Source organism: Fonticula alba, assembly GCF_000388065.1.
Source record: "Fonticula alba strain ATCC 38817 unplaced genomic scaffold supercont2.6, whole genome shotgun sequence".
NCBI classification, from domain to species: Eukaryota; order Rotosphaerida; family Fonticulaceae; genus Fonticula; species Fonticula alba.
The window spans coordinates 2118801-2128869 of record NW_009242976.1 but is presented as its reverse complement, the minus strand read 5'-3'; the positions used below and the strand labels follow the sequence as shown (position 1 = coordinate 2128869).

General features: G+C 66.2%; 2 protein-coding genes across 2 annotated transcripts; one reads left to right on the top strand and one right to left on the bottom strand.

The window, feature by feature from the left end:
* Positions 1-3619: 3619 nt before the first annotated feature.
* Positions 3620-6640, top strand: H696_04113 (AGC/AKT protein kinase; the record flags this gene model as incomplete). Its single annotated transcript, XM_009497995.1, has 8 exons — positions 3620-3646; positions 3838-4066; positions 4198-4685; positions 4816-4941; positions 5053-5448; positions 5707-5790; positions 6095-6391; positions 6482-6640. The coding sequence occupies 8 exons, from the start codon at positions 3620-3622 to the stop codon at positions 6638-6640; spliced, it is 1806 nt and encodes a 601-aa protein (XP_009496270.1).
* Positions 6641-7207: 567 nt separating this feature from the next.
* H696_04112 (hypothetical protein) lies at positions 7208-10036 on the bottom strand. The gene is made up of 6 exons (XM_009497994.1): positions 9281-10036; positions 8969-9112; positions 8753-8864; positions 8216-8604; positions 7576-8096; positions 7208-7388 (listed from the first exon to the last, which is right to left on the bottom strand). The coding sequence occupies exons 1-6, from the start codon at positions 9821-9823 to the stop codon at positions 7277-7279; spliced, it is 1821 nt and encodes a 606-aa protein (XP_009496269.1). The 5' UTR covers positions 9824-10036; the 3' UTR covers positions 7208-7276.
* Positions 10037-10069: the final 33 nt, after the last annotated feature.

The window sequence follows — 10069 nt, the reverse complement described above, 5'->3', positions numbered from 1 at the left end:
CGGCCGATGTTTGCCCGGTAGTTGGACGCCGGCCGGGCATCGACGGCGACAGGCCACCGCGGGATCCTGGCATGGGGGACGACCACCGGGGACATGGGCACGCCGGCCCCCCCGCGCCCCCGGGAGTGACATTGGGCCCCGGTCCTCTCCCCAGGCCGGTTGATGGCACCCCGCCTCACCTTGTGTTGTTTGCGCCATGAAGTCCCTGCCCGAGGGGGCGGGGAGGGGGCGCACGCACTTCGCGCCCGCCTGTAGTCGTGTCCTTCCGGGGGGAGGGTCGAAGGCCTGACATGGCGAAGGGCTGCCCCGGCGCCCCGCGGCCTTCACGCGTCGCCCGGCGCCCCTGCGGCTGTTGACGCAGCCACCTTTTTCCGCCACCTCCTCCTCCGCTCGCCCCCCCCCCCCCTCCGGGAGATCCCAGCCTCAAACAAGGGTCCGCCTTGCCCGTCCGCAGGGTGACTCTCGTTGTGGAGGCCAGGACACATCCTTGACCTGCCCGGGGCCGGCCGCGCCCTTTCCACTGGGACCGCCCGCCGATGAGGGCCCCCTTTGCCCCATTTCCGGGAAGGGCCAGCGCGCTGGCGTCCTCCCCCTTGCCTTCCAGGTGGCGTGGCGACCGGACCTCGCCCGTGTATTTCTTTCCCGCCCCTGCCGCTCGTTGTTCCTGCGCACCCCTCCACGCGAGGCGTGCGCAGCGCACAAGGCCTTTTGGAGGGGGGGCTTCCTGCCTGGGAGATCCTGTCCGTCCCCCGCCCCCCCCCCCCCCCGCTCCCCCTGGGCGGGGTGTCTGCCCTGCGGATGGTTGGTAGCTGGGGAGGGGCGGCCTGCCCGGAGGGGTTGGGTGTACCGTCTCCTCGAACCGCCCCCATGTGGTACCTTAATTAGGCCCCGGACCTGGGCACATGCTGCAGCTTCTGGCTGACCCGCGGGACGGCCGAAACTCCGGCGGCCCCCCCCCCCCCCCCCCCCCCCCCCCCCCCCTCCCCGGCTGGTGGTGGGGCAGCGGCTTCCCATGCCTGTGGCAGGGAAGGGGGAAACGGGGGGGCGGCAGGGCCCCAGGGCCATTCGGCCTCCGAGGGGGCGCGTGGCTGCTGGCGAGACGGCGTCGTGCCCGGGCCGGTGGCTCGCCACGCCTGCTCCCCTGCGCGGAGCGGCGGTCGTCCTTCTCCCTTGGGTCCGGGCATATGACGCCAAGGACCAGCTGGAGATGTCCGCGTCTGGCGCGCTGCCTGGGTGCGGGAGGTGGGGGGGGGGGCCAGGCGCAGGCTGGCTGCGGGCGGCACCCGGAGCCGGCAGGCCCGGGCGCGAGCGCATCCAGACGCTCCGTAAAATTAATGAACCCCATTTACCCCTGACCTCATCAGTTGGGAGGTCTCCCATGCCCCTTGGGCGCCCGGCAGACGGCGCCGGGCAGGGCGCTGCAACACGGCAGCTTGCTCGGGCCGGCGCCTTCGCTGGCCACCTGGCGAATGCCGCGCCGGGCTCCCGGCACGCGGGGACCGCACAGACTCCGAAGGGAAAACGCACCGCGAGTTTCGGCGGCTCTCACAGGGGCGCGCGCGCGCGCGCGGGTGCGGGGGCACATTGCGCTCGCATGCCCTGGGCTTTCCCGCGCTTCTTCCCCCCCCCCCCTCCCCCCTCCCCACCCTCTCCTCGGCTCGCGCCCGGGGGAAGGGGGTACGGGGGGAGAAGGCGGGGGGGGGTGCGGGGGGCCAGTGGCCGGGTGGTCCTGCTCTGCCAGGGCCTCGGGTACAGGGGCCGGGCCGAATTGATCCGGCGGCCGCAGGGCTCTCGGCGCCCCCCGCCCCCCGCGCCCCCTGGATGTGGCCCAAAGTGGGCACCAGACGGGCCGGGCCGGGCCGGGCCGAGAGAGAGAGAGAGAGAGAGAGAGCCCGGCGTCCCACAGGGAAAGGCCTGCCGGACACCGCCCGGGCGGTTGGGGTCCCTAGCGTCCATGTTCGGTGGGCCCCGAGTGCCGGCCGGGAGGGCATGCCCCCCCTCCCCGGCCCCCGGCCGCCGGTGGGAGTGCTCTCCCGTGGCGCATGAGGCCCCACCTCGGCGCGTTTGTCAGCAAGGCAGACCAGCTTTCCCAGGCGCAGGGGTGTCACCCCCCCCCCCCCCCCCCCCCCCCCTCCCGGCCCCTTGTCGCCGTGCTCGGCATAATTCCCGCCGCGCCGGCCGCCGGCACAACCGGACGAAAGGTGATGCACCGGCCCACATAGGCCGATGCTCGCCTGGGCCCGGATAGGTTGGCCCCGACCGGGGGGCGCAGGGAACTGGGCGTGGAGGGTGACTGAAGTTCTGACTGGAGCCCCCCCCCCCCCCCCCGCCCCCCCGCCCGTCCCCCGGTCCCCCGGTCCCCCGGTCCCTCGGTCCCCCGGTCGGGCCTCCCTGCCTTCCGAGCGACGTCCCAGGCCGGGGCAGTATATGTCCCCGGGGGTTACCCATCCTCCGTATGGAGATGGGTGTCTCCTCGCCCCCTCGCCGGTCCGTCCCCGCGCTGCCAGCCCTCCGGCCTCGCCCCCCCTCGGGGCGGATCGCCAGACCAGCCGATCATCTCCCACCGGGCGCGGGCACACCGACGTGCGAGTGCGGGCTTGTGATCGTGTGAGTGTTCGTCGGTCGACCGTGAGCCCGCCAGGATGATATGGTGTTCCACACAGCGGCAGGTGGCCCTGCCGGCGGCAGGCATCTCCGCCAGGGCCACCTGCCCCCCTGAGAGGGCAATATACTGCTGAGCCGTGCGCAATGGCAGGCACCAAGAGCCGCCCCTCGTGTGTGTGTGTGTGTGTGTGTGTGTGGGTGGCTGTGTGCATGCGCAGGTGTGCGTAAGTGTGCGGGCTTTCGTGCGCAGGGGGGGGGGGGCACCCCTGGTCCCGGGCATACCCGCAGGTGCCCATCGGAGAGGACGGGCTTCCGTGGCCGGAGGGCCAACCGCGGGGAGGGGGGGGGGAGAGAAATACACCCATCGCCGGCATCTTAGGCTCCTGGGGTGGCCCCGCGGATCCCGCCACGCTCGAACACCGCCCCGGCACCAAACCACGGGGGGCCACGGGGGGGGGGGGGGGGGGGGGGGGCAGAAAGCCCCTGCGGCCCAGATCGTGGGTGGGCCACGACCCAGGGACTGAGTCGCCCCCCCCCCTCGCCCCCAGGGGATGCATCCATTTGTTTCCTCCCCCCTGCTCCGCCCGTCCATGCCCCCCCCCCTCCCCCGTTCCCCCCTGTTCCCCCGCCCTCCGCATAAGGCGAGCCACTCAGGCAAACGGTGCCGCCCATCCCCGGCAACACCTCCCCTCCGACTCCCTCCCCTCCCTCCCTCTCTCCCTCCCGCTCTCTCTCTCTCTCTCTCTCTCCTCTCCGGTCCCCAGCCGCCTCTTCCCAGCCCCGTCCACTTTCCCTTCGCGCGCTCCGCCCGGTGTTCGTGCCCCTTTTCTGGGTGACTGGTTCTTCTGGTCATCCGCCGCGGTCCTGCTAGGCCGCCCCCGCCGCCAAATTGATGAAGAAGATGTTTGGCGGTCCGTCTTCCCAGCTTCTCTCCCCCGTCTCAATGTCCAAGCTCCTCCTCCGCATGCACTCACACGCCTTTGTCCCCCTCTCCCGACGCCTCGACCGCCCTTCCATGGCGGTCATCAGTGAAGCGGAAGAAGTGTGCGTCCTCCGTCAGGATGGCACTGCCCATTCGTCGCCTCGTGCCCTTTTGACTGCCCTCCCCTCTGACCACTTGTGCTGCCTCCACCGTGTACTCGCACGCACGCACGCACGCACGCACGCACGCACGCACGCACGCACACACACACGCACACACGCACACACACACACACACACACCGCCCCCCAGATTCCTGCCGCTTCATCGCCCACTGTGCCGCCGCTCTCGACCGAGTCCCTGCCCACCGAGACGCCACAGTCGCCGGGTCTGCACTCCGGGCCGGTTCCAGGGTCCCCCCCGGTTGAGACCACCCGGCCAGCGGCCATCATCCCGCCCGGGGCCAGCAGCTTCCCGACCCCGCAGATGGAGCCCCTGCCGGCGGTCACCGCCAACAACCCGCCCAAGGGCGTCGAAGATGGTGCCCTCCCCCCCCCCTTGTGCCCTCTTTCTTCCTCCCTCGCCCCCCCCCCCCCCCCCCGACCCCGGCCCGGCCCCCTGCCACTGACGCCACCCGCTCGGCCGCCCTTCGACACTCGTGCCCTCCCATAGACATGCTCGATTCCGGTGGTCTCCTGTCCATCCGCATCATCAAGGGCAAGCGCCTGTGCTTCCCGCCCCCCTTCTCGTTGATCTCCTCGGCTCCCTCCTCACCGACCACGGGTCAGCACTTTTACACCCCCAACCCCCAGACCATCCAGGCTTCGCCAACCGGCGGCGCTCCCTGCCGGCGCCTGGTTGTCATCGCGGTCTTGGAGTACGACAAGAACGAGGTGACCCTCGCCGCGCAAAATGACGACTACCCCAACCCGCTGTTCAAGCACCGGGCGCACTTCGATGTGGCCGGCGTCGATGCCGAGATTGTCCTCTCGGTTTGGATCAAGTCCCTGGATTCCGGCGAGCAGGTATTCGTCGGGTCCAATCGCAGCCGGCCGAATTTGGTGGAGGGAAAGACCTTCGACGATTGGATGCCCCTTTTCAATGAGCAGGGCGACCTGATCGGCGAGCTGGAGATCCAGACCTCCTTCAAGAAGCCCGAGGTTCGTGCCCCCCTTTCCATGCCCCTGGATCGCCGCATTTCAAACCATTGCCCCCCCTCCCCCCCCTCCCCCCGGACCACACTGACCCGCGCCTCCCTGGTCTCTTCCACAACCGGGCCCCTTCCCGCAGAAAAAGCGTCTTGCCATCGAGGACTTCGAGCTGCTCAAAGTCATCGGCAAGGGGTCTTTCGGCAAGGTGATGCAGGTCCGCAAGAAGGACACCGGACGCATCTACGCCATGAAGATCATTCGCAAGGTGCACAGCCGCCACCGGTTCTTCGCTCTGTCTGCTTGCCGATGCCGGAGCACCCGCTGACTTTCCTTCCTGGCCCTTTGCCCTCCCTCCCCCTCCGCGCCCGACGCACAGCAAAATATCGTCGCCCGCGACGAAGTCGAGCACACGATCGCCGAACGTCGGGTCCTGGCCCGGCTGACGCATCCATTCATTGTTTCCCTCAAATTTTCATTCCAGACCCCCGACAAGTTGTACCTGGTCTTGGCCTTCGTCAATGGTGGCGAGCTCTTTAAGCACCTCCAGGACGAAGGGTCCTTCGATGAGCGCCGGGCCCGATTCTACACGGCCGAGCTATTGATGGCCCTGGAGTATCTACATGGCTTTGACATTGTCTATCGCGATCTCAAGCCCGAGAATATCCTCCTCGACTCGAATGGGCACATTGCCCTCTGCGACTTCGGCCTCTGCAAGGTAAACATGACCTCTGGCAAGAAGACCAACACCTTCTGCGGGACTCCGGAGTACCTGGTGCGTCCCTTTTGCTGCCTTGGCCGGGCGTGCTCGGATGGCGCGATCCGTGAGCTTTGGTGTCCACTCCCTGCCTCTCCTTCGTTCTCTCTGTCTCTGTCTCTCTCTCTGTCTCCCGCTCCCCCATTGAATCTGCTGCCATTTCTTTGCCTCATTCACCTAACCCACCTGCCTTTGCCACCATTGCCCACCCCCTACGCGTGTCCCCCTTTCTTCTTCTCCTTCCTTTCGTTCCCATTCGATACCAATGCCAACCAGGCCCCGGAGCTCCTCCTCGGGGAGGGCTACACCAAGGTGGTTGACTGGTGGACCCTCGGTATCCTACTTTACGAGATGATCACCGTGCGTGCACATTTGCCCCTCCCCTCCTAATCCCGCTGCACTGGGCGATATCCTCCTTTCCTCTCGCCAGAAGGAGGAGTAGCCATATGCATCTATTTATATATATCCATGTGTGTGTGTGTGTGTCCGAGAAAGGCGACCACAACTGCAATGAGACTGACCGGATATTTCCCACCTTCCTTCTCCCCCTTTTGCCATGCCGGAACACGGGGCCGCGCGACAAAACACATGAACACACACACACACACACACACGCACACGCACACACAATGCTGCATTGGCGTATCCACGTACATGAACACAGGGGCTACCTCCCTTCTTCGCCGATGACATCGAGGAGATGTACCAAAAGATCCTGAATGCGCCTCTGGTCTTTCCGCCGGAGGTGTCACCAAAGGCGCAGTCCCTGCTGCGCGGCCTGCTAGACCGGTCACCATCGACGCGCCTCGGCTCGGGTGGCGCCCACGAGATCCGCGCGCATCCCTTCTTCGCCGACATTCGCTGGGATAAGCTCCACGCCCGGCAGGTGGCCCCGCCCTTCCGGCCGGAGGTTGGCGGGCAGACGGACACGCGGAATTTCGACGAGGAGTTCACCACCATGGTGCGTCTTCGGGCCTCGCTCGCTCCTCCCTGCCAATCGGTTCCTTGTACCACTGACACGCTTGCATCCTCCCATGCGCGTGCCCGACAGATGCCGGTCGACTCGGTTGTCGAAAGCGGCGACCACCTCAGCAGCAGCGTTCAGGCCCAGTTCGACGGCTTCACCTATGTGGCCGAGAGCAAGATGACCTACGCCGCGACGCCTCACATGAGCAGCTTCCGGCCCTCATCAAGTCACCGCGGCTTCTGATGGGTCGTGTGCGCCTGTGCGTATGTCTGTGTGTAAGTGCATGTGTCGGCTACTGTTGCCGCCTTCTCCCTCGCTCACTTTCATGTGTACGCGCGCGCACGCGCGCGCGTGCGGGTGTGGGAGTGCGTATGTGCGCGAACAGGCACCATCTCCCCTCCCTTCTCGGCCAAATGAAACCCCACCGATAGCGCGCGTCCCTGTCTTTGTATATGCTGCCCAAGTGGACATTTCCTCTCTCTCTGTTTTTTTTTCGCTCATTTTTCGCCACACACGACGCGCCCAGGACAGCAAGAGGGGGAAGACGCAAAGGGGGGGGGGGAGGGAGATGCATGTATGTTTGATTCTATTGTGGGATGGTAAAAAGAGCAGTGCACCCGCGGTGACCCCACAGGGAGGCATGCGAGGAGGAGATAGCACACAACAGCCAGCAGGGCACACTGGGGGGAGGATGAAAAAGAGGTCCACCATTCTCATCAGAGGGGGAGGGGGAGGGAGCGGAGGGAGAAACAGACACCGGCATGCGTGTGCCCGCGGCTAGAAAGGAGGGGGGCGGAAGACACACACACACACACACACACATGCACGCACGCAGACAAGCGAACATGCATGCGTGCGGGCGCGCGGGCGGCATCGCCCTCAAGAATCTGCCGACGCATCGGTCTCCGCGGATGACCCACCACTCTTGGCATCCTTCTTGGCGCGCTTGGCTGCCCGGTCCTTCTTTTGCTTGGACTGCTCGATGATTTGCCTGGGCAGAAGCGTGTTCGGAGAAGCAGAAACATATAGATCAAGTGAGAGGCGAAAGGGAGGGTCAGCAAGGAAAGGGGGGGAGAGAGAGAGAGAGAGAGGGAGACAGCCCGCAACGGAGGAGACCGTCAGCGCTCCCCCGCGGCGCCCAGGGACATGGCACCGTCGCCGGGACAGAAAGTGCGCACCTCTTGCGGCTCTTGATGCGGCGCTCGAACTTGGTCTCATGGGAGGAGGTGATGTCCGAGCGGGAGATCGGCCGCGCGGCCACCTTGGACTTGTGCCCGTGGGACACACGCGGCAGGGTGAGCATCCAGTCCTCCACCTTGGAGCCGGACTCCTTCATGACCGTGGCAATGGACCGCAGCATGGGCTTGTCATCGTTGGTGAAGAGGGTGATAGCCTGGCCTGGCCGGCCAGCACGGCCAGCACGACCCACCCGGTGGATATATGAAACGGTGGTCTGGGGGAAGTCATAGTTGATCACCAAGTTGACACCCTTGAAATCCATACCACGACCCATGAGCTCGGTGGCAATCAGGAACCAGATCTGCCCGGTGCGGAATTTGTCGACGATCTGGTCGCGCTGCTGCTGCGTACGCTCCGAATGAATGACATCCACATTGATGCCGTCGTACACCAGCTCGTGGAAGAGCTGCTTGGCGCGCTCCCTCGACTGGACGAAGATGAGGACCGGCGGGCGCACGCCCTGTGGATGAGGAGCATGGTGGGGGTAGGGGGTAGGGGGTAGGGGGAGGAGGTCAATATGCGAGGGCTAGGACACACGGCACCCGGGAGCCGGAGAGGAGGGGGATGTTGGATGCGCACCTTTTGAATGATCTGCCGGATGGCCAGCAGCTTGCCCTCCTCGCTGCCGACGTACATGAGCGACTGCTCGACCGTCAGAGACACGGTGTTACGCACACCGACCACAATGCGCACCGGGTCGCGCATGAACGACCGGGCCATGGATTCGATCTGCACCGAGAGGGTGGCCGAGAAGAGGTACTTGGATAGGGGCCGCCGACCGGTGTCAGCAGCCGGGCCAGCCCCGGCGGCGGTGCCGCACGCGGCCAGAATCTCATCGACCTGCTCCAAGAAGCCAAGCTCCAGCAGGCGATCACCCTCATCAAGCACCAGGTGCTCGAGCTTGGTCAGGTCGACGGCCTTCTGCTGTATGAGGTGGACCAGGCGCATCGGGGTGGTGATGAGAATGTCTACACGACGGGCATGGTGAGAGAAGCAGCGAGGAATGGAGGGGGGGAGAAAAAGCAGAAGGGAAGGGCGGCGAGGGGTCAGTTGCCATCGACAACAAGCAAGACAGTGCCAGGGAGGGGGGGGGGGGTGTGGAGATGGGACACATACCAAAGCGCTTGCTGAGGACTTGCTGCTCCTTGGACCCGGCAGCCGAGGCCTTGGTCAGGACACACACGCGGAAATTGCGACCCTCGCTGAGGCGTTTGAACTCGCGGTAAATCTATGGGCAGTGGTGCATGGAGCAGAGGGTGTTAGAGGGGGGGGGGGGAAGACGGGAAGGGGCAAAGAGCAGACACATGTGGCGCCGGAAGAAGGACCGCCTACCTGCTGAGCCAGTTCCCGGGTGGGGACAATGAAGAGGGCGCGATGCCCCTCGCCGGAGGGACCCTTCAAGAGATGGAGGATCGGCAGCAGGTAGGCCAGCGTCTTACCGGAGCCGGTCGGCGCGATGGCCAGGACCTCGCGGCCCTGTGCATGACAAGCGCAAGAGGAGGGACAGGGGGTGAAAGCGGGAAAGATAGCACATGCAGATGCATGTGTCAGAAAGCAGGCGGTGGGTCGACATCCAGGTGGAGTGGCTGGGGGCAGGTGACCGCGCGGGGAAAGGGGAAACACCATGTGTGCGTGTGCACGGACCTCGGAAATGATGGGCAGCGCGTGCTGCTGGATCGGGGTCGGGTTGGAGTAGTGGTACTTCTCCAGATTGTTGGCCAGGTAGGAGGCGATGCCGTAGCGGGTGGCGAACTCTTGGAAGGACGTCACCGGCTTCGGGGCCTCCGGGTCGCTGACGCGAACCTGCGCACGCTTGCGATCCTTGCGCGACAGCTGGGCAGGCGCGTCCTCACCGTCATCCTCGGCATCGCTCTCGGCGCCGGAGCCGGTGTCCTCCGGCTCATCGGCATCGGTGTCGGTGTCGGGGCCGTCGTCCTCGGCGGCGGCGGCATCCTTATCCTTGGCAGTGGTGCCCTGCAGGAGGGAGGTCCCTGTCCCGAAGAAGTCCAGCTGCGAGGCGATCTTCTCACGGGTTTGCTTGGATGAGGTGCTCAGCTGGTTGGCGGCCGAGGCATCGCGCGCACCGGCGAAGGCCTTCTTGGCGGAGCGGTCGAAGCGCGCTCCCGAGCCGAGGGCAGAGAAGAGCGACCGCTCAGACCAGTCGGAGAACGCAGACGGGTCGTTCATGGTGGCGCGGGCGCGAGCGCAGATCGGGGCCGAGAGGATGCAGCTCTCAGGGGGGGGAGGGGAAATGCAGTGGGATCACACGAGCGGGAGGGAGAGGGGAGGAGAAAGCGACCGGGTGGCGCCAGGGGGGCGACGCGAGGGGGCGAAGTGGCAGGAAGGAGGGGAGGGGGAGGAGGCAGCCGGCTGGGATCGCGCAGGGTGTTGGCCAGATATATGCGTGTGTGTGTGTGTGTGTGTGTGTGTGTG

Excerpts from the sequence above, each read along its gene's own strand:
- H696_04112 (XM_009497994.1), bottom strand. The coding sequence starts at position 9,823 with ATGAACGACCCGTCTGCGTTCTCCGACTGGTCTGAGCGGTCGCTCTTC. Across the intron at positions 9,113-9,280 it reads CGCTGCCCATCATTTCCGAG|GGCCGCGAGGTCCTGGCCAT; the intron begins GTCCGTGCACAC and ends TGTCATGCACAG. Across the intron at positions 8,605-8,752 it reads AGTCCTCAGCAAGCGCTTTG|ACATTCTCATCACCACCCCG; the intron begins GTATGTGTCCCA and ends CCCGTCGTGTAG.